General features: G+C 38.2%; 1 protein-coding gene across 1 annotated transcript in view; it reads left to right on the plus strand.

Annotated features, from left to right (window-relative positions):
• The window catches only part of CNTLN (centlein), a gene marked incomplete at its 5' end in the record, with an annotated part of 196,332 nt that overhangs the window by 47,311 nt on the left and 124,345 nt on the right, over positions 1 to 24,676 (plus strand). Inside the window, 4 exon segments of the mRNA XM_080637807.1 lie at positions 2,806 to 2,940; positions 3,528 to 3,707; positions 9,965 to 10,098; positions 23,090 to 23,252. Coding sequence (XP_080493933.1) covers positions 2,806 to 2,940; positions 3,528 to 3,707; positions 9,965 to 10,098; positions 23,090 to 23,252 — 612 coding nt within the window.

Here is a 24,676-nt window from a genome sequence, read left to right on the forward strand (position 1 = left end):
TATAAAATTTCACCTCAGCAATAGGAAACAAATATTTGAAATAGCTAGTTGCACTTATGTACCTTCATTCTCCAAATTACTGGAAAGCTTCCCATTCCTAACAGGTCCCAAAGATCTTTGATTTTACTTCGCAATAGACATTTGCTTACCAATTTCAACACAATGTATGCTGAAGGTAAGTACTAACACAGTGTAGCTTGTGTACTCAAAAATCAGATGCCTTTAAAGAGCGGGAGCTACGCTTTGAAATTTTATGAAAGTGTATATTGTAATTATAACTCAGTGCCTATAGGCTACTTAAGATCTGTAGAATTTCTAACGGTGTTCTTCAAATATAGACTTTGTCTTGATAAATATTAAACAAGTAGTAACAAACTGGAAGGAAGACTGAAAAGGAGCTGCTTAAATTTTGTGAGGATCTGGATAGTGGGAGGGAGGCAAACAAAGTAGTTGATGCTTTCTATGGTAGTGTGGATTCATACCTTTTTAAAGATGCAACTAAATGATCTCTGCTAGCAACAGTTTCTTCCTGAAATTGTAATAGTATGTCTGAAGAGCAAATATTTCCTGAAGCTTCTTTGCTTGAAGTGAAAATTGAGCCTGGTGTCTGGCAGGTTCAAAATATGAGAGGGGAGTCCTTCGTTAAGAGGAGGTTTCTTAATGTCATTATCCCTTCCTTAATGTCTTCTTATAACAAACTTGAGAAGGTTTAAGCACTGGGTTTTGTCTCTTGAGAAAAAATTCATGTAAATTTCTGAATGTGAAATTCAAGTTTAGATTTTCTTTGGAGGAAATGATAAAATTATTATGAGTCTATAATCTTAGGTAAACTTTGATGAAGGCTGGTTCAAAGTGCCAGTGCTGTAGAATGAGTCTCTGTTAGTTATCTTGTAAAAAATAAACAAGTACAGTATGGGTTTGAGATTAAATTACCAGTTAGCACTGTTTTAAATACAGTCTAGTTCTAGATTTATTTTTTTTATTTTTGATCTGGTTGGTTGGAATTAATGACATCTGAGGCAAAAATCCAAAATACAAGAACATGAGGTTTCTGTATTTTCTTCCACTTCTCAATTTTTGTTTTATATTTTCCATTCTCTTCAATTCACATTGACTTTCTTTTCCATGTTTTTAAAGACCACTGTTAGAAAGTATAAAATTGTGTATATTCTTTGAGTTCTACTGTGGCTGAGTATGAGGTACAACAAAGATAATTCTTTCTTTTCTTGAGAAAGTGAAATTTTTAGTGTGGGGAGAAAAATTCCTTCATACCTCCCTACACAATTTACTACACATTTTCCATTCATGGTTGTTAGTTTTCAATATTTGCTGCACAGGTTAGCTGGATTACAATACCTTACATACGCTGAACAGGTTGCAGGGTTTGTTCTTGCTTGGAAATACTGCTATATAGTGTGGTATGGTTTTGTTTGTGATTTGGGTTCTTGGGGGAGTTTGTTCATTTTGTGTGGGGTTTTTTTGTGTATTTGTGATTTTGTTTTGCTTTTTTTGTCTGTGTTTTTTGTTCATTTTAGGGTTTTTTTTATATTTGTAACAGTGTGGAGGTAGAAGTAGTGGCCAGAGGGATAAAATAAATTTACTACATGTGGAGGAGCAATGTATAGAAGAGATTTGGAGATGGTAGTGGCAGAAATAGAACAATAAAAATATATGCAAGGAAGGTGGGAATAAAATATGTGAAATTAATGCTTTTTATATGATTTAACTTTGATAATACTGAAAAGGCTAATTTATCAACTGTTAAGCCAGTTGTTAAATTTTAAAACATAGCGCAGCAGAAGGGGCAGAGCAGAGAGAAGAGTGTGTGTATCTTGAGAAGGTGGTACTCAAACTGCTACTCATACTCCCAAAATTGCGTCTTCCTTCTGAGGTTATCTCTTTGTGAAGTTGCCTTGTGCAGTGTAGGTGCTCTGGATGCCACTTCTCAGTGTTAACACTGATAGTGTTAAACATGCAGAGCAAGCCCTCCTTAACCCTGCACCTTGCTTTGTATGCAGGGCTGTTACGCATAATGGCTGTGTTTCTTCTTGTGGGTGAGTTACTTTGAGTTTAGTGGTGACATAGGTACGTTTTTTGCTCTGATTGTTACATGCAGGTTAAAATCAGTGCTTGTTGAATTTGACTTCAAATACATTGTTTTACATGTTTTTCTTAGCACATTTTCTGGCTTTCTCATGTTTGACATGCATGTGAACCAGCTGTAACCATCTGCAGGTTGAAAACCCTTATGCATATTGTCAGCTGTATTGTGGAATAATCTAAAGGTATATCCTCATGTAGATATTTTTTTGTTTCTGAACACATTTCATTTAGCTTATATGTTAAAGGCATAACAGTTGAATTTTGGTTGCCTCAATAGTTACTATCTTCATGAATTCTGAAGAATTTTTAAGTATTATATTACTATTTGGCTTAATTTTTGGAATACTAAAAGTGCAAGTGAAACAGTATTCTAATGTATTCCTGATAAGTACAGATACAGCTTCTGCAAATAACTGTTTCTGTTTAAGCTTGACTGAATGATTTCCATTTAGTTCTGCATTTACAGGCTCCTTTGTTTAGAAGCAGCAAGATACTCGGTTCCTCACTTGTGTTACTGTGTTGTATAGTCTTGCAGTTCTGAGTATGATTGAAGAAGTAATGAAATCAAAATAATGTTATAAAACTACATATATCAGATGGTTACATTTCATAGGTCTGAAATGCACAGGACTAAAATCCAGTACATGCATGTTCTTTTACAATTACTTTTTGTCTATTAAGACTGTTATTTTTTTTAAATAGAGACTCACAGGACAGCAGCAGGAAATAAACAACTTACTACAGAGAAAAAACGCTGTGGATGAGGAAAATGCCCGTTTGAAGAATGAATTCAGTAACTTGAACCAGAAATTTAAAGATAAAAGCCAAGAACTTAAGGTATATTGACTTGTACATAGTTTCATAAGACTGTAGCTTTGAAGTAGTTTTTTAAGCAATGTCAGCCTTTGCAGCACAGAAAGTGACAAGCTTGGAGAAAAAATTGCCTTAGGCCTTGCTATACCTTACCATTTTCTCACATACCATCTCCAAGGAAGATGCTTTAAAGCCAAGAATCCAAGCTTTATAACTTTCAGATAAATAGTTAATGATGGAAATGAAGCAAAGAAAGTAAGAGTGTGAAGATGTGGCTTCTTGTAATTAGATTCTGATGGGACTGGCATTATTAATTGATAAAGCCGAGGTCTGGGAGGATATGTCTGTGTGGGTCTCAAAAATAGCTGGGGACAGCATCAAAGGCAGCTTGATCAATTAATGGGCTCTTTGCAAATGTGTGCTCATCAAAGCTGTCATCCAGCTAAAAAATATGACCCTTCCACCTGCATGAAAGAGGCCAATAAAAGTACACAGGTGACCTTGGCCATCAAATATAGAAGAAGCTGCTGTGAGGGTAAAACTGCACAGTTTATATTTGCTGATTAGTTCTCACTTTTTTGTTTATCGGCCCTTGTGGTACTGTTCTACAGGACACTGAGGAGTGTGCATGGAAGAAGGAAGAGCAAAACAGACTGGTTATAAAAAATCTGGAGGTGGAAAATCAGGGATTAAACACATGCTGTGCTGACCTGCTAAATGACCTGGAGAAACTGAGGAAGCAGGAGGCACAATGGAAAACAGAAAAATCTGGCAATGATGCCAGAATAAAGGTACGAAGTGCAATGAATGGATTCATGGTTGTTATTTCAGAATTAACTTCTCCAGACATTTGCAGTATGAGTTATTTTTTTAAATAACAAGTTATATATTCAAATGTACCAGTGGGGACTTGCATTCATTTACATTCCTTCGCTTAAGACCCACAGCTTTTTAAAAATTGATGTTGCAAAGCTGGAATCTGACTTCAAATAGTCATCTTAAAATGTAATCATAAAAAAATAGAAGATACTGTATTTTAAGACTGAACATATATATGCGAAATACTAAAAGTTTAGAAGTATTATCAGTCACATTTTTATTCTCAGGGTGTAATTTACGTGCCTATAATTTGCTTGCAGCAGACTTGATATCTGTTGTTTTGAAATAACACTTTAAAAATTCAACTGCAATTTTGAATAAATTGTGTCATAGCCTCCAGAGGGCTCCACTCTGTGAGAGACCTTACTGTTGCATATAATATATTAAAAAGTTATTTTCACTGTTTATGATAAAATGAAAAATTAAGTAATTGAATACAGGGTACAGAATATTGCATGTTTTTTTTAAATTATGTTTTGTCTTGTTTGCTGGTGAAAATTGGTAAGTTCTTTAATTCCTGTAAGAAATAAGCCACGAACATGTTTAATCAAGTGCTTGATGGCTGCTTATGTACAAGTCTAGTTTGCAGGTTCTCTTTATTTGCATGGCTAATGAACACTTGCAATTCTGTGCTCTTCTACAATATTGAAGTATGTGAATTTCTGGTATATTCAGTGTAGTAACCATATAATCAACATCTTGCCCAGAAACATATTTTTTGCTCCACTAGCAAGTCAGTGGTTTTGGTGACTGTTCTAATTGTTGTGCTGATGGAAACCCTTTGTAAAAGCTTTGTTTAGATCTGTTAAAATGGAGAGTAAAGTTCTTGCAAATTGAGGCCTTTGGAGTGATTATGATGAAAGGATCATAGGATTCCCAGGACAACAACTGGTTTGTTGGTACTTGGGACAGAAAATCTAGTGTTTACTAAACTGATTTAATAAGTTTCACATTGTTAAATATATTGCTAGTAATATTGAATAAATTACTGAAAATAACTGTTACCCACACCTTCAATGAAAACAAAATAATTTTTAGTGTATCCATCTTGCTGGTTGGTGAGTCATGCTGAAGAGAGAAAGGTGCACCAAAGCCGTGTAATTCCAGAGATGGAAATAAAAAGCATGGGTGTTTCAGAGTGAGGGCACAAGCAGATCAAGATGGAGTCTAGAGCATGACGGAGGTAACTTCTTGAGATGGATGTTCCTGAGATAACTAGGAATGACACACAGTTGGATCTGCTATTCACCAACAATGATTTAGGAGATAATGACAACAGTGATTTAGGAGATAATGACAGCCTTGGCTATAGTGACCATAAGATTGTGAAGGCCAAGATCTTCAGAAGATGAAGGAAGGAGTGTAGCACAATACAGACCTAGAATTAAGGAGATTGCTCAGGGAACTAGTAGGTGGAATCCCATGAGAAGCAGCACTGAATGGTAAAAACAGTCAGGAAAATTATAAAGTCGTCGAGGACAGCTGCTTACAAATCCAAGTGTAGTCCACCCTGAGAATTGGGTATATCAGGAGGCCAGCTTACCAAACAGAATTAATCACCAAATTCTAGTGTAGGGCAGCGGTGGAAAGCAGTATTCAGGAAGTAGAAACAGTGAAAGCTACAAAGGAGGAGTTCAAAAGCATTGTTTGGACACTCAGCAATGGAATTAGCCTACCTACAATTGAGACTTGCAAGTGATGGCAGGTGTATCAAGAGTTTCTTGCACTATACTAGTAAAAGGCAGAACAAGGAAAACTTTCTTTTCTTCCTCCTCCTCTCCCCTTGCCTCCCTTTTCTTTCTTTTCCCTTCCCCCTTCCCTTTCCCTTTCTCCTTCCCCTTCTTCTTCCTCTTTCTTCTCCCTTTACATTTGCTTTTCCTTATTTTTCCACCATTTTTTCTGTGATGTGAGACAAGTCACTGTCTTTGCTAGTGGACAGGATTAGGTGAAGATGATTATCTTGCAAGGCTATTGCAAGGATAGAGAAGCAATTAAAAATACTATTTGCAAGTGGAAAATGTTATATCTGACCGATAGGAAGTAATATGTTGTCTCATTATTTTTTATCAGTATTTTGCAAAATAATTGTAAAAACTACACAAAGGTTTTTTTAGTTCATTCCTGTTTTTACATACACTTGTGTAAATTTTTGCTTGAAAATTTAAGTAGTAGTTTGAATAAATTTCTCCCTCTGTTCCTGGCATTACCTATTGATATTGTTCAACACTCAAGAATCAATATTGGATGCCAGACTGGCTTTAATAGGATGCTTATAAATAATAAAGAATAATAATTTCCTTATGTACAGAAGCCAAATACGACATCAGCACATTGCACAGTATGGGGCTGCAGATTATGGTGTTCTAATGCATACCCTCCAATATAACATGTCCCTGAAACGCTTTTAAAAAGCAACATATGAGCAAATTCAGTAATAAAGTTGTATTGTTGTTCTCAAGTGATTGTAAACATAGAATCATGGAATAGTTAGGGTTGGAAAGGACCTTAGGATCATCTAGTTCCAATCCCCCTGCCATGGGCAGGGATACCTCACACTAAACCATGCCACCCAAGGCCTCATCCAACCTGGCCTTGAACACCGCCAAGGATGGAGCATTCACAGCCTCCCTGGCCAACCCATTCCAGTGCCTCACCACCCTCTCAGTAAAGAATTACTTACTTATATCCAATCTAAACTTCCTCTGTTTTAAGTTTGAACCCGTTACCCCTTGTCCTGTCACTACAGTCCCTGATGAATAGTCCCTCCCCAGCATCCTTGTAGGTCCCCTTCAGATACTGCAAGGCTGCTCTGAGGTCTCCACGCAGCCTTCTCTTCTCCAGGCTGAACAGCCCCAACTTTCTCAGACTATCTTCATATGGGAGGTGCTCCAGTCCCCTGATCATCCTCGTGGCCCTCCTCTGGACTTGTTCCATCAGCTCCATGTCCTTTTTATGTTGAGGACACCAGAACTGCACACAGTACTCCAAGTGAGGTGTCACGAGAGCAGAGTAGAGGGGCAGGATCACCTCCTTTGACCTGCTGGTCACGCTTCTCTTCATGCAGCCCAGGATACATGGTTACAGATAAAAATAATTTGAATTCAGAAATTATATCCCCCTGCGGAAGTTAGTTCTGCCTCTCAGCCTTGAGATTGGGAGTTGAACTGACATCTCTTTTTGTACATGTTTTTCAGAAATAAACACTATCTTTAACATTACTGTGGGTGGTATTGTGTACAAATACTGTTAGTGTTAGTCTCCTATATCTGTGGAAGAATAAAATGAAACCTTATCAATGTGAGCTACAGCAGTGTTGTTTTTCAAATGTGTATTAGATGATGGAAATGCTAGGTCTAAATAACAGTTTCTTCGTTTGGAAAAGTAGCCTCTGTTTAAAGACTGAACCAGGTGTTACTAGCCCTTTCCCCCACTCCCACCCCAGTCTTTAAACCATTTTCTGTGCAGAAAAGTTTAACTTGTCACTTTCAAAGACTGTTTATTTCCAGACCTACTGTAAGCAGAATTGGGGTATAAAATTAAACTTTTTCAATTTGAGAGAGAAAGCTTCTATGGCTTGTTTGTCCATTTAAGGAATATTTGTTTAAAGACTTGGTAAGATGGCTAAGAGGGTGGCAATAGTGTTTTATTATTTGTCTTACAAATACATTTGCCCCATGTGTACCTTCATATAAAAAATGTAAAGTGTGCAAAAAATTAATATTGCTTTCTGCATTAAAGTAACTCTTGAGAATTACTCTTCTGTGCTTTCTAAGGCTCATATCAGCTTTCTGTATCTCCTGAAAGTGCACAGGTGAAAAGCTGTCAATCAGCCACCTTTTGCATGGATGTGTATCCATATTTACGAATGAATTAGGTGTTTGAGATATTTTGTTGTTCTTTGAGTAAAGGATACTAAAGATACTGTTTCGTAGTGAGATTTTTCTAGTTAGTAAGGCACTTTCTAAAGTTCCTGAAGTCTGAATGTGTGAGCTTTTAAAGAAACATGGAGAGGTGTTGTCTGTGAAATTGAATGCTGAGAAACAGCCATCTCTGTCAAGAGGACCTGGGATTTTAGTACCATTAAAAAAAGAGAGCATTATTGGGATGGGACCTTGGAAAAAATACTCTCACATCTGTCATAATACACAAGAAAAAGACCTGAAAACAAATTTACTGTATTTGAAAGTGACTTTCTAAGGATCTGATGTTACAAATAACAAAATCTTAGTGTTAATTTAGAGTGAGTCCATAATCTTTACAACTGTGCTGCCTCATGTCTTGTCTGTGTTATGCTTTTAATGTTTGAACTTCTTTTAAACTCACCCTTTCTCTGATTTTTCTGAGTTTATAGTTATTAAGCTAGAAGTGATCAAAATATTCCTGTAATGTTTAACCTTAAATTATTTTTCATTCTAGTTAGGATCACTATTTTTCATGTCTAGAAGTAAGGCTTTTTTCTTTCTCACATTATATTATTGAATTATAAGATGTTTTGACTTACTGTGTTTTAAATAACACTTCCTTTGCTTTAATATGCTTTAAAAAAAAGTTGTCTTTAGTTACAATTAAAATAAGCTTTACTTTGAAAATCAGATTTAGGAGAATTTGTATTTAGTGAATTTTCAGTCTGCATGTTTATGCAATGAAACTACCTTTTCAACTACTGTATCATCTAAAAAGCAATGTAATAAATTCCATGTGCTTTTAAAAATTGAGATACTGAGAAATTGATTGTAAAGGGTTATAGGTTATTTCATACTCTCAGATTTCTAGTACAAATGTCTACAAAATGCCTTACTGTATGGTATTTCAGCGTATAAGCGATTTGTATAGTAAGTCCCTCCTTGCCCCTGTTTTCATGTTTTGCCCCTTCATTAATGCTTCCAAAAAAATCAAGGTTTCATAATCAGTTCATAAGAGGTTGAACTGATTAGTTTGTTAGTTGAAGTCAAAATCTGAAGTAATGTATGTCATAAATGGGGTGAAGCACTGACAAATACTCTTTTTCTGGTTATAATTCTGCCATTGTGTCTAATGTTGTATTTATGACAGAATAATTGGTAAACTATTATTTGTATTTTACCCTGCAATGGGTCATGGGAACTTGAAGCATTGGAAGTATCAGGATTTTTTTTGATCTCTGCCATGAAAAAACTCTTCAACCCTATATCGTGGTGTGAAAGATAGGCTAAAAGGATTTATTCACAGAAAATCTGAACTATTATCGCTTCTGTTCACACAATACAATAACTTTCAGCTGTTGTGGAAAAAGAAAAAAAACACTGAGGAGAAACCTTAAGATTATTTGGCTACAAGTTACAGATAATTTTATTCCACTTACTCATTTTCATGCGTTGATATAATGAATTATCTCCTATCGTTCTGAAATCTTTTGTTATCTCAGAAAAAATAATTTTTGTTACTTAGCCTTTGAGGCATCTTTGCTGAAAGGGAAAAATGTGCATTTCTTTATTTCTTTAACTAAGTTTGTATGCAAATGGAAATACTTAGTTGCTGGCTGGAGTTAAGCCATGACAGCAATTTTTTGGCTACCTTGTATGGTATGGCTTATTGTAAATGGCAAACTGTTACTTGTTTACATTGTTTTCAGTGAACATTTCCAGAAGTTTTCTTGTATGCTATTTCTTTTCCTGAGGAAACTATTCCTTCCATTGAATTGAAGTGCGAAATCGTAAGATACTTAATAAGCAGTCTGAAAAATTAATCCGCATCCGTGATTCTTAGTTCATATGCACAATATTGTGCAATTTTAGAGAACTTCAAACAGTGAATGTATAACTTCTCTGTTAGGAGTGTGTGTTTTCTGTTTGATTTCTACACAGAAAACAAGTTTTATTCAGATCAGTGGTTACATACTGTACTATTGCTTTGCAAAGATTTGATTCAGGATTCTCCTTCCACATGCAGCAGATGAATTAAGGAAAACTTCCCACAGTAAAGAATAGGTGGCCACCTAAAATTTGAAATGTATCTTTTTTCTGGTATTAAACATTTTGCCTACATCCAGACTTGCACATATATCTCTATATATTTGCTTAGACCACAATAAGTATATGCATGCATGTTCGTATGTCTATATGTTGATAAAAAGCATAGTAAATTTAACTCTTTGTTATACATTAATACATTTCAAATGCTTTCTTTGTAGACTTTGGAAACTGACTTAGCAGAGGCAAGAGAACAAATGAAAGAGTTGCACAATATATGCAGTAACTTGTCATCTCAGGTAGCCATGAAACAGGAAGAACTGACCCAGAAGGATTGTGATGTGATAAGAGCTAGGTAAGTATTTGATGATTTCATTACCTTTAAGCCTGCATCTTCCCAAAAAGACTAATGTTTCACTTATATTGTTACACTTATATTGTTGAGTTAGAGATGTTTTTGTGCAACAGTATATTTTCATACCATTCTGCAAGATGTAAAGCCTTTGGAAATCTACCACTAGGTAACAGTTTATATGTAGACTGTGATATATTTTGACTCTTAATATATTATTCTCATTTTTTGAGTAGGGATGGACTTAAAAATGTCAACTTCTGTAATTAGCATTGGGTCAGAGTACTACCAGTTTCCACTGAAAGTAGGAAAATACCTATATGATTAGTGACATAAACATTTAATTGGAGGGGATAAATGCCCTAAGCTTAGAAAAGCATTAAGCCTAACTTTACCTTTTTAATTGAGTAAAATCTGACAAGTCAGCAAAATTCTATGTTAGCCTGTGCTAAAGGCTTAAAGTGCAGTGACTTAAGTTTTATCTTAGGTCATGCACGCTATTTCTTTACACTGAATCTGTAAGATTAGTGCTGCATTATTTGAGTTGTGGAAAAGAAATGAAGGATGGAATTACTTGTATTAATTGACTAGACTACTGAATTCCTCAAAATGAAGGTAATAGCAGAAGACAGTTGGTAACTTTGAGTGGATTGCTAGGAAATGGTCCATTTTTCACCTCTTAGTTTTAGAGAATACATCATGTTTATCACACTTGTGTTAGGCAAATAATATTTCCTTCAATATTGCCTCAAACTGAGGTTATGCCTGAAAAGCTGCAGCTGGGATGCAGAAGTCATCGGTATGGACATTCCTCTTTGCTTTCCAAACAGAAATAATCTTACTGTAGGGAGTTAGCATCTTAAGTCTTTTTGGCAAAAAATCTAGAAATATGATTTTTGATCCCTCTATCTTAAATTGTCATGGTATTTGATAAAATCTGTACAGGAAAATTGCTATCTTGCTATTTCCGTATTTGAAAGGCTTAAGAGTTGGATTTTCAAAAGTCAATAAAAAAAGGCAAGTTTAGTGGGAAGTTCTGTTGAAAGAGGTAATCACTGGAATTTGTGAAATACATCAATGGACTAATAGGCTTTATTATTTTCTGAAATTACTCTCATAAATATGTACATATGTGAGAGGACTAGTGACAGCAAAGAAGACATTTTTAAAGTCAGGTAATCAAGATTTGCAAAGTTACTGCTTGTTGCTTGTAGTTTAGAATATTGTGGACTGAGTTGGCCAAATCATTGAACTTAAAATTTCTCAAATATATTCTTTGCTATTCACTACAAAACAACCACTTAGAATTTGCTGAGGAAACTTTGAAAGAAAAAAGAGGCTTATAAAAGGTGGAAGCAAGGACAGACAGCCTTGGAAGAATACAGGGATGTTGTCCACGAAGCTAGGGACCAGGTTGGGAAAGCTAAGGCCCAGTTAGAATTAAACTTGGCTAGGGATGTTAAGGATAAAGGTATTCCTTTGGTACGTAGCGAATAAAAGACAGACTAGGGACAATGTGGGCCCCTTCCAGAAGCTATCGGGAGAACTGGCTACCCTGGATTTGGAGAAGGCTGAGGTTCTTAATGACTTCTTTGCCTCGGTCTTCACTGCAAATGCTCTGACCACACCACCCAAGTCTTGGAAGGCAGACTCAGGGACTGTGAGAATGAAGACCTTGGGCCCAATGTAGGAGAGGACCTGGTTCGAGACCATCTTAAGAACCTGAACGTGCACAAGTCCATGGGACCTGATGAAATCCATCCATGGGTCCTGAAGGAGCTGGCAGATGAAGTTGCTAAGCCACTGGCCATCATATTTGAAAAATCTTGGCAGTCAGGCGAAGTTCCCGATGACTGGAAAAAGGGGAATATAATCCCGATTTTCAAGAAGGGGAAAATGGATGACCCGGGGAATTACAGACCAGTCAGTGTCACCTCTGTGCCTGGCAAAATCTTGGAGCAGATTCTCCTGGAAGGCATGCTAAGGCATGTGAAAAACAACGTGGTGGTTGGTGACAGCCAGCATGGCTTCACTAAGGGGAAATCCTGCCTGACCAATTTGGTGGCCTTCTATGATGGGGCTACGGAACTGGTGGACCTGGGGTAGAGCAGTTGATGTCATCTACCTGGACTTGTGCAAAACGTTCGACACTGTCCCACACGACATCCTTGTCTCTAAATTGGAGAGACATCAATTTGATGGGTGGACCACTCGGTGGATAAAGAACTGGCTGGCTGGCCACACGCAAAGAGTTGTGGTAATGGCTCAGTGTCTGGCTGGAGACCGGTAACGAGTGGTGTCCCTCAGGGATCGGTGTTGGAACCGGTCTTGTTCAACATCTTTGCCATTGACGTGGACAGTGGGATTGAGTGCGCCCTCAGCAAGTTTGCTGATGACACCAAGCTCTGTGGCTGGAGGGAAGGGATGCTATCCAGAGGGCAGAGAAGATTCAGAGTAGCCCTGAGGAGGAGGACTTGGGGGTGTTGGTCAATGAGAAAATGGACATGAGCCGGCTTCAGTGTGCGCTCGCAGCCCAGAAAGCCAACTGTATCATGGGCTGCATCAAAAGGAGCGTGACCAGCAAGTCAAAGGAGGTGATCCTGCCCCTCTACTCTGCTCTCGTGACACCTCACTTGGAGTATTGAGTGCAGTTCTGGTGTCCTCAACATAAAAAGCACATGGAACTGTTGGAGCAAGTCCAGAGGAGGGCCATGAGGATGATCAGGGGACTGGAGCACCTCCCGTATGAAGATAGGCTGAGAAAGTTGGGGCTGTTCAGCCTGGAGAAGAGAAGGCTGTGTGGGGACCTCATAGCAGCCTTCCAGTATCTGCAGGGGGGCTATGGGGATGCTGTGGAGGGACTCTTCATTAGGGACTGTAGTAATAGAACAAGGGGAAATGGGTTCAAACTTAAACAGGGGAAGTTTAGATTGGATCTAAGGAAGTAATTCTTTACTGTGAGGGTGGTGAGGCACTGGAATGGGTTGGCCAGGGAGGCTGTGAATGCTCCATCCCTGGTGGTGTTCAAGGCCGGTTTGGACAGAGCCTTGGGTGACATGCTTTAGTGCGAGGTGTCCCTGCCCACGGGAGGCGGGTTGGAAGTAGATGATCTTAAGGTCCTTTTCAACCCTAACGGTTCTATTCTGATCTATTCTATTCTGAACTAATCTATTCTTGACATGGTCATCTCATCTACATATGTAATTAAAATAAGTACTTTTTTAGACATAAGATCTGAACTTGAGGTAACAAAAAGATGGTCAATATATTTATTTGAAGTTTCGAGTCTTTTTCTGTATGTTTTTCCATACCACCTACCTTCTGTATTTATGGAAAAAAGTTTGGCAAAGGGATCACATGTTTTTCTGTGTGCTCAAATGTTTTCCTTCTGTGATTCTTCACTGATATTGCAATGAATTATAGTATGTTTCCATATCACTAGTTTGTGGGTTATGCTTATCATGTTATGTGTGTATATATTTATTCAATGCCATTATTGTTCAATGTCTGTTAATCTTTCTCAATGAACTGTCTTTGGCTACAAGTGTCTTGGTTACATTTCCAGTATCAAAAACAAGGCTTATGCTAAATGGCTTATATAAAATTCACAGTTTCAGGCAGCAGTTTCTGTAGTTAGCCATGCGGACTGAGAATTTCAAGTATTCTGTGTTTTTTGTAGTACAGAATACTGAAGTTTCTCCTTGTTTTCCCAAGGGGAAACATGCATAAAACATTTTTTTCTTTTGGCTCTTAATGAAAAGCAACAACTCCAGAAATAAAGGAAAAATCTGAGGAGAAAATAAGGTCTCTACATTGTCTCGTCTTTTTAGGCCAAGATCTTAGAACTGTGTTCATCATGTTCAATCACTTCATGATTTAAACGTTTGTTTGTTTGTTTTTTATTTTAACTCATAATTTATTTTTTAATTCTTGTTTATACCTCAGACTTGTAAAAGTATTGCTTCGAATGGTCAGTTTCTATTTAATGTTGGCAGAAAATTCTTTGACAATAGTGTGGAAAATAACCTATCTCCTTTACTATTTCCATCGTGAATTTCAGACTTTTGGAGCTGCAAAAGGACAATCTGGTTTGCAAATCTCTCTGTTCTTCCCACTGCTCTGCCTCTCTCTCCCCATCTGCTGCCTGCCTGCCTTCCCCACCATTCGCTTTCTTGAAAACAGACCAGGAGCATATTTGTAATTGTTAGAAACAAGCTCTAGAGAAAGGAAGGAAGGAAACTGGCTTCCTTCATTTAGCATCTTCTTTTATATGCAGTATAGGCAGATCCAGAAAAATACTTCTCAGCTGACACCTTGGTAATTGTGTCTGAAATTTTTACAGTAGATGCTAAAATCAATTGGAAATTAAAGTCTCTTAAGAGCCTGAGTGCAAACTGGTCTGGTGCTGTTTCCTGTGCAATCTTAACTTCTTGTTCTGTTCTGCACATCTGACAGTTTTTTACAAGAGGTGTTTTCAGTTTAACAGTAACTGTGTCTGTAGACACTAAGAGAAATGTTTTATTTAAGGGGCAGTCTTTTTTAGCATATTATCAGGGGCCAAAATTTTAAAGTACTCCAGTCTCATTCTGGTGGTACAGAGTGGGAGGTGTTTCTGGAAGTCCCACCCAGTGTCAGTAAAAGTCTGTCACATACTTCTGAGCTGTGGAAAATGAATTTTCTAAGACTAGTGAACAGACAGTATTTACAGGAACCATCCTGCATGGCGTATGTCTCCAGAAAACCACCACCGTCCTTTGCTGGCTTTGCTTTTGCAAAGCACTCTTGATCTCACTGGGTTTAATTTCAGCCTCCTGAAGTAGTTATGAAATGCATTTACTTGTTCCATTTTTTGAGTTTGCATTAGGTACAGATTTTCTGTATCTATTCAGAGTCCCTGGTAGCCTTTCCAGTTTCACATTGTTGAAGAACATTAACTCTTGCTGTTTTGTTTCTAAAGATGAACTTCAATGCATCTCTGTGATTTATGTTTTGAAATTAGGCTCAATATTAGGTTTTAGAACTTTGTGTTTACAGCTGAGCACTTGGCGGTCTGTGTCTCATTGGCACAGAGCTCTGATGCAACTCTGAACATCAAGCTTTAGAGGTTTGCTTGACTCACTGAGACCTGAGTCTTGCTGTCACAGATATCCAAGAAATATTAAACTGTTGTGAATATAGTAAACCATTATAAAATTGAATTAGAATTTCTTGCCTCTGTGTTCTTAATGGAATTGTGTGCCACAACTTTTTTCCTTTCAAATTAGTTTCTAGTCCTACCTCTGATCATTTCACAACCACTTGTTTTGTAACAGTATTGCCCCATCTCCCCCCCTGCCCCATTTACCTCTGTGCTGTAAATTATGAGACAGTCAGATTTCTACTTAGCCCTTATTTTGCTGCTCTGGGATTTCCAGGTTATTCTTTGAGTGTGCTGTAAACCATTTCATAGTATCTGTGCCATTCCCCTGAGAAGCCATAATTCATGATGCCTGTCACTGTTGTATTTCTAAACTACAGCTAATGGAATTTAGAGATTTCCTGAATTACCCCAAACCCTGTTCTATTTGCTTGGTAACAGGGGTAGCAGAGCTACTCAGAATCCCAGTGTGTTCACCAAAACTGTGGTGGTGAAACAAAACCAACATCACCTGAAGTGGTGGGTATGATGAACATTAAATCTGTTTGCAGCACAGTTATATAGCTCATGGAGTGACAGCAGCTACTCATTTCAATTACATCTCTGGGAAGCCACGGTTTACTCTTAAACTGTTGGTATGTGCAGGACATAAAGGTTTTATTTAATGTTATCCTCTAAGGATAGGAGGAAACTTTAGTTGCCATTCTTGTCTGATGTGAGCAGCAGAGCTACCTGTACTGTAAACAGTAATATGACTCTTAAATATTGATATTGGCAGGACAAGTTGTTAGGTCTTTGATTTTGCTACAGTCCGGTTTGTAGAGTAATCATGTAGTATCAACCTTGCATGTTTAAAGCAAAATCTACCAAGGTTACAAGTTGCCCAGGGAGGTTGTGGAGTCTCCTACGTCAGAGATATTCAAGGCCCGCCTGGACAAGTTCCTGTGTGATGTACTCTAGGTTACCCTGCTCTTGCAGGGGGGTTGGGCTAGATGATCTTTTGAGGTCCCTTCCAACCCTTGGGATTCTGTGATTCTGTTATCTTACTTTCGTGGCTGAAATACTTCAGTTATGCTCTTCTATTTTGACTTGGGACAAAACTATTTTTCATAGATTTTTTCTTGTGACTTGAAGAGTGCAGCTCACTTTCTGTAAATTTCTTGGTTTCCCATTGTATCGGTCTTGAGGTGTTTGATTTTTTTTTTTTTTTTTCCTCAGTAGTATCTGTTGACTTCAGTGTTAAATGGAGTATGGAGTTACATGCTCTCAAGTGTATCATGGTGATCATGGTGTGTTTGTTTATGGGGATAATAAGGGTGGTGGGGAAAAACCAGACCTTGTAGGTGTTTGTTACATCCAATTTGCAATTTTTGATTATTTCTTCTGTTACATATTCACGTTGAAGTATTGTTTTACTTAAGACTTGACATCCTTATCCTGCTGCAGTGACAGACGGGTGTCTTTCTTGTAGAGTGCTTGGTAGATTGCTGATTTGAGTAAGCATATTAATAAATATTTTGATCTGAAATTAATTTTTATCTTTTAACTGTTTTTCTGACTATCATGGGGTTGATTTTGTGTGCTTGCTTTGAGCATGCTGCAGGCAAATTAGTAACAGAATCATACAGAATCCTTGAGTGGCTGAGACTGGCAGATACCTCTGGAGATTGTGTTGTCCCTCTGCTCCAGCAGGTCCAGTGCTCTACTCAAGCAATATTAGCCAAAGCAGACTGCCCAGTATGATGTCCAATTGACTTTGAGTATGTCCGAGATTGGAGACTCTGCAACCTCTCTGGGTAGCCTGTTCCAGTGTTTGACCACTTTTACAGCATAAAACCTTTTATTTTATTTTATATTTTTTTTTTTTTTTTTTTTTTTTTAACTGGAATTTCATGCCTTTTTAATTTTTGCCTGTTGTCTCTTCTTATTTGACTGGGTACCACTGAGAAGAGTCTGTCTACATATTCTTTATAGAATTCTAACAGATACTTATACATAATATCCCTCCCCTCTGAGCCTTCCTTTCTCCAGCCTTTCTGTGTATGGCAGGTGCTTCAGTCCTTTCATCATCTTTGTGGTCTTTCATGTATCCATGTCTCTCTTGTACTGGATCTAGAACTGGACACACCACTTCTGAATAAAGGGGAAGGATCACCTCCTTCCCTGTGCTGGTAACGCTATTCTAAGTGAGTCTCAGAATGTCTTTGGTCTTTGCCACAAGGGCACATTACTGGCTCCTGGTCAGTCTGATGTACAGCAGCATGCCCAGGACATTTTCTGACAAGCTGCTTTCCAGCTGGTGAGGCCCCAGCCTTTGCCAGTGCATGGGGTTATTATTCCTCAAGGCAATAATTTGCACTTCCCTTTATTGAACTTCATGAGGTTTCTGTCAGCTCATTTGTCCAGACTGTTGAAGTCCCTCTGAATGGCAGCATAAACATCTGGTGAAACAACCACTGCCCCCAGTTTTGTGTCATCAGCAAACTTGCTATGGTGCACTTTGTCCTGTTGTCCAGTTCATTAATGAAGATGTTAAAAGAGGATTGGCCCCAGTGTTAGCCCCTAGGATACTCCACTAATGCCTGGCCTAATGCCTGGCCTTCATCTGGACTTTGTGCCACTGATCACAAGTCTTTAAGCCCAGTAGATTCAAGCCAGATTCAAATCTACCTTACTATCCATTTATCTAGGTCTCCTGTCACTGCTTCTGCATCTGTATCCTTCCTTTTACATTTGAGTTTAGTCAGTGGAGGTCCTTGTTTGTCCATCCAACAATCCTCCTGCTACCCTTGCTTGAATTCTTGCTCATTGGAATAGACCATTGTTGATCTTGCAGGAAGTAATCTCTGAAAATCAACCAGCTCTCATGGATCCTTCTTCTCTCCAGAACAATACTGTACTGGATTCTTCCAAGGAAGTCCCTGAAAAAGGCCTGTTTGCTCCCCAAAAATCTAGGGTTGTGATAGTGCTTTTTCCTTTTGTCCCACCCCTCAAGATCCTGAACTCCCATCATCTCAAGGTTGCTGTAGACAAGGCTGCCTCTGACCTTTACACCTGTGACCATTCTTTGTGAGTATGTGGTCCAGCAGTGTGCGTCCCCTTATAAGCCTGTTAGTTGCATATAGCAAGACATTGTCATCAAAGCACTCTAGAAACTTCCTGGATTGCTTGTGCCCTGCTGTGTTGTCATCCCTCCAGTATATACTGGTGTGATTTAAGTCCCTCATGAAAACAAGGGCCTGCAAACATGAATCTTCTTCCAGTTCTTGAGGACTGAATTCTTCCTTCTGGTCAGAAAGTATCAGCAGGCAGCCCCTATGTCATACACATTGGCCTGCCCCCACAGATGCTCTCATCTGGATCATTGCCCATCCCAAGGCAGAGCTCCATCCATCCATTTAAACTACTCTTTCACATAAAGGGCAACTTTTTGCCATCCCAGCCTGTACTTCCTGAACAGCCTGTATGACAAGCAGCACTCCGGTCATGTGAGGTATCACGTCTTTCTCCATGATCCTAATGAGCCCTGCGACTACAGACAGATCTCTAATGCCTCCTGTCATCTTCTGTGGGGACATGCTGCGTGCATTTGAGCAGCAACCTCAGATGGACACCCAGTTGTGCCTGTTTCCCAGGAAGAATCTTAAGGCTCCTTCTAATAATGTCTTGTCAGCACTCCCTTATTTATGTGCATATGCTTGAGGTTGTCATCCCTGAGCTTTGTATTCATCACAAGGTCTTTCCTGGGCACACCAACCTGTGCCTTTTTCTTGTCAGCCCTGGCCACAGCTTGCTTACGTTTTAGTTGGTCAACATCTCTCTCCCCCACCATTCCTGTTTTAAAGCTCCCTTCACCAAGTTGACCTGTCTGTTACCAAAAGTGCTTAATCCTGTGAATTCATTTGTGTTGCCCCAGCAGTGCTGAATGATTCCTGGTAAGATTGAGTATCATTTCCTCCTTCCTGTGTAGAAATGAAATAAGAGAAGGTTCGCTTTGTTGATCTACAATGTATGAATAGTACCTTTTAGACTAAAGAGGATAAAAGCACCTGTAACATAGAAATGCAAGTAACATCCAACTGCAGATTAAATACAGTGGTTGTGTATTTCTATGTATCAAGAATTTTTCAGATTGAAACTTTTGGTTGTGTAACCTTTTACTCAAAAAAAAAAAAAAAGAGGAATGTAGGGCATGTGTATGAAGAAATAAAGTTTGATTTTTAAAATATGGAATAATGGAACTGTGACTAGGTTTCCTTAAATTTAAAAATCCTTGAACTTAACATGAGCAAACATGTTAACATGTGTTCTGACTGTGCTGCAGTTGGGTGGCTGCAAGGTTGAGCTTCTCCCCAAATCTCCTCTCTTTTAGAGTAAGACCCAAATCCTGATAAAGTCAACAAGAAAGACTCCCATTGACCTTAATACACTTTGTGGTCAGACCATTAGAGAATACTTAATACTGTACATTCTCAGATGACAGACACAGATAACTGCGTTAATGTTTGCATACAAATTAAACAGTAGCAATGCAGCAGAGTGGTCTTGGCAACAGCTACCACCATAATTTCTAACAGTATCTGAGGATTCAACATCATTCCAGGTTTTTCCCTTCCAGAACAAAATGAAGATCTGGAGAACCTGTATAAAATTAATATAATCTGTGTTTCAACTGCTGTGCAAAGATGTGGTTTTTTCTACTATTTACTCACATTAAGGGAAATAAGCCAAGTGCTTGTTTTGAAGTCTGCCATAGAGTTTCATAAAGTTCTAATATATCATTAAGTCATTATTTCTCCTGCTGTGCTTGTGAACAGAATTAAGTTAGTACATATGAAGTACCCACTGCAGTTTTGCTTTGGTTTTGTTACATAGAGTCCTAAATGCACCTCTACTGTTGTTAAGGTTTACCTCTCATTAAGAACAGTAGGATTTAAATAAAATACTGCTAATTAAGCCATGTCTTCAAGTGTTCTCCTGCGTTGGCCTGTTAACAGGCCTTTTTAAACAGTGCTGTTTTAGCCACATAAAGTTGACCTAATCTCAGAGGAAAAAAGAGGCTTATAAAAGGTGGAAGCAAGGACAGGCAGCCTTGGAAGAATACAGGGATGTTGTCCGCGAAGCTAGGGACCAGGTTGGGAAAGCTAAGGCCCAGTTAGAATTAAACTTGGCTAGGGATGTTAAGGATAAAGGTATTCCTTTGGTACGTAGCGAATAAAAGACAGACTAGGGACAATGTGGGCCCCTTCCAGAAGCTATCGGGAGAACTGGCTACCCTGGATTTGGAGAAGGCTGAGGTTCTTAATGACTTCTTTGCCTCGGTCTTCACTGCAAATGCTCTGACCACACCACCCAAGTCTTGGAAGGCAGACTCAGGGACTGTGAGAATGAAGACCTTGGGCCCAATGTAGGAGAGGACCTGGTTCGAGACCATCTTAAGAACCTGAACGTGCACAAGTCCATGGGACCTGATGAAATCCATCCATGGGTCCTGAAGGAGCTGGCAGATGAAGTTGCTAAGCCACTGGCCATCATATTTGAAAAATCTTGGCAGTCAGGCGAAGTTCCCGATGACTGGAAAAAGGGGAATATAATCCCGATTTTCAAGAAGGGGAAAATGGATGACCCGGGGAATTACAGACCAGTCAGTGTCACCTCTGTGCCTGGCAAAATCTTGGAGCAGATTCTCCTGGAAGGCATGCTAAGGCATGTGAAAAACAACGTGGTGGTTGGTGACAGCCAGCATGGCTTCACTAAGGGGAAATCCTGCCTGACCAATTTGGTGGCCTTCTATGATGGGGCTACGGAACTGGTGGACCTGGGGTAGAGCAGTTGATGTCATCTACCTGGACTTGTGCAAAACGTTCGACACTGTCCCACACGACATCCTTGTCTCTAAATTGGAGAGACATCAATTTGATGGGTGGACCACTCGGTGGATAAAGAACTGGCTGGCTGGCCACACGCAAAGAGTTGTGGTAATGGCTCAGTGTCTGGCTGGAGACCGGTAACGAGTGGTGTCCCTCAGGGATCGGTGTTGGAACCGGTCTTGTTCAACATCTTTGCCATTGACGTGGACAGTGGGATTGAGTGCGCCCTCAGCAAGTTTGCTGATGACACCAAGCTATGAGACCTCACTTGGAGTATTGTGTGCAGTTCTGGTGTCCTCAACATAAAAAGGACATGGAACTGCTGGAACAAGTCCAGAGGAGGGCCACGAGGATGATCAGAGGTCTGGAGCACTTCCCATATGAAGATAGGCTGAGAAAGTTGGGGCTGTTCAGCCTGGAGAAGAGAAGGCTGTGTGGGGACCTCATAGCAGCCTTCCAGTATCTGCAGGGGGGCTATGGGGATGCTGTGGAGGGACTATTCATTAGGGACTGTAGTGACAGGACAAGGGGTAATGGGTTAAAACATTTAAACAGGGGAAGTTTAGATTGGATATGAGGAAGAAGTTCTTTACTGTGAGAGTGGTGAGGCACTGGAATGGGTTGGCCAGGGAGGCTGTGAATGCTTCATCCCTGGCGGTGTTGAAGGCCAGATTGGACGAAGCCTTGGGTGACATGCTTTAGTGCGAGGTGTCCCTGCCCATGGCAGGGGGGTTGGAACTAGATGATCTTAAGGTCCTTTCCAACCCTAACTATTCTATGATTCTATGACTGAGTATGCTGTTGTGGCACATGTAATTTCAATTTTATAGGCAAAAATATGGTTATTCAGATGTACCTTTAGTGAATAATCAACATATGAAGTAGTGGCTCAGGTCTTAAGAAATATTCTTTTGAAAGTTCCCTTAAAATGGTTTCTTTGTCCGATTTCTCAGGAACAAGGAAGTTGATATTTAAGCTTACCTTTTAGTACGCTAATCTTTGCTTGGATGTCTCCAGCAGTAGTATAAAAATGTAATGATAATTCTTGTTGTTAATGGTAATTCTAAGTGCAGAGAAGTGGATCCCCAATAAAAATTTTCAAGGAAATAAGGAAGTAAATTAGTTGAAGTGCTAAGCTTATATTTCAGTACCTGTAAGTAATACTAGTTGAAATGTGCTTGTTAATTAAACAGGGAAAATATGTAAAGGGATATTATATATTCTATATATAATATATACACATCTTCTAACATGTGTTACAGAAAATATTCTGGGTTTTTAATCTTTGTTTACAGTAAGTAAGAGTTACTGATCTTCAGTTCCGCCTTAATTTGTAGGACTATCATCAGTAGAGTAAAATTCTCAAGCAGACTGATTATATTAGATCTATGCTATGGTAGCATTACAACATATTTACTATTATTGTGTTTATAGAACTTTTATTGTTATGTTATATAATGCACACCAAAGTTTACTTACTTTCTCAATATGCTGCACCTTCAGACAAAAAGCAATTTATCAGCAGACATATTTTATGTGTCTAGGGAATAGAGGCATTTCAGAAGAGACTTGCTTTGCAGATACTTTTCAAGTTAAAGAAAACTTTTATCTTTTCTTGATATTTCTAGGTATAAAAAAGAAACAAACTTTTTACAGTCCATGTGTTCTAAATATTTTACATTTTGACACCCACCACCAAAGGGTTAACTGAATATTGATTAGAAAGTATTGATGAAGTAGGAAAAATCTTTTTATTGTAAAGCAGTTAGAACATTAGAGGAGAATTGAAAGGCATTCCATTTTGAAACTTAACTGTTTTGTAGATATTTCACAAAAGTATATGATAAATATATGTAACTTCTAGTGTTTATAAGGCAAGCAGCAGAAAAATAAATGAAAATAGAAAGCTCATTATCTACAATAAAATTATTTCAATACAGTTGTTTAATGGAGGTCTTAATTTCTCTGTATTGCTTATTTTGCGCAGGAAGGAGTTACAGGAGCTGCAGAATCTTTACAGTCAAAACATTGAACATACAGCACAGCAGGCTGAGCTGATAAAGCAACTTCAGGCTCTCAATAATGGTACACAAAAAGTACTGAAAGACCAAGAAGATGCTCACATAGCTGAAACAACATCCTATCAAAAAGTAATGTTATTCTGCTTTATGATCACAAGATTCATTTTAATGTCCATCTGTACAATAGCAATGGACAGAGTAATCAAACTACTGTATTGTCTTGCATCCTTTAGATCTCTGGATCTTGATTGTTGCCAAAATGTGGTTGTCAAAGTAACAGAGCTTATCAGACTAATTACATCCCAACATATATATGTCCCTTGCTTACATTGTTTTGATGAGCCTTAAAAATTAAGATCCAACTGTGTCTTAGGAGTGATTGCAAAGCATATAAATTTCTTCATGTAATTTCGTGTTATCTGTGTTTTAATTCTTCATCTCCTGAAGCTTTCAATTGCTAAATTCTCCAATTTGTTTTTGATAACTTAGGCTAAGAAATTCCTTTTAATTGTAAATAATGTATTTGTGTGAATCTCAAACAGTTTTGCTCCATTAAGATGCAAAAAACCTGCTTTATCAAAATTAACTGGAAAAATTGTTGCCATAATAACTTTTGAAAAGGATAACTAATTTTTTATTTATTTTTTTTTTTTTTTACTATATTTACATTTACAGAACAGATTCACGTTTTTGATTCATGCCAGGAAAAATGCTAACCTTGAAGAGCTGTCACATGTATGTGCATTACTCAGAACTTCTCCTTTGAGTGTAACAAATTATGGGGATGTGTTTTTTAGTCTGTAAGAAATACAGAGGATACGTTTCCTTCCTTTTTAGAAACATTGAGAAGGAGGAAGACAAGAAACAAGTTGTATATACATCTTTAACTTACCTTCTACCAATCTTGGAACCGGTAGTACTTTTTAAAAAACCAGGTGTTTCCCTTTATCATCTTACTTAGAGTATACAGTGGGTGAAAAAATTGTGAAGCTAAGCCTAAGTTAAGCCAGAATCATTACTGGGTTTCTAAAGATGTGTTTAGTAAACGTTTTATAGTACATAGTGCCCAGCACATTCTTGTGTACTTAACTCTGCGTAAGTTTATCACTGACTGCAGTGACAGAAGACATTGTCTTGTTCACTACAGTAGTAGTCCAGCCAAGCTACAGGTAGACTTCCTTCCTTCTTTTTGTAGAATATCAAAATATCTAATGCACCTGGAAAAAAGCTGTTGGTTTTATTTTTTGTTTTTAATAAAAATAGATAAAAAAAAGTATATATATATTAAAGAAAAATTATACATGTAAAAAAAGAAATCCTGTGCTGGATTTAATGAGTGGAATAAATCTAACAATGTTTGTGGCAAATTAAAGAGAACTTTGGAGGGGAAAAGAAGTCTCTTTATCATGACAATCCTGTCCTATACTTCTGATCAGAAGAACTGTATAAGATACCCAACTGTAGTTGCTTGAAGGTAACATACATTTTTCAAATCACCAGACACAAAAGCCTACCGAGGTCACAGCAGGCCTTTGGAAAACTCAGATCTGTAA

This window comes from Psittacula echo (genome assembly GCF_963264785.1).
Source record: "Psittacula echo genome assembly, chromosome: Z".
In the NCBI taxonomy this organism is placed as follows: domain Eukaryota; kingdom Metazoa; phylum Chordata; class Aves; order Psittaciformes; family Psittacidae; genus Psittacula; species Psittacula echo.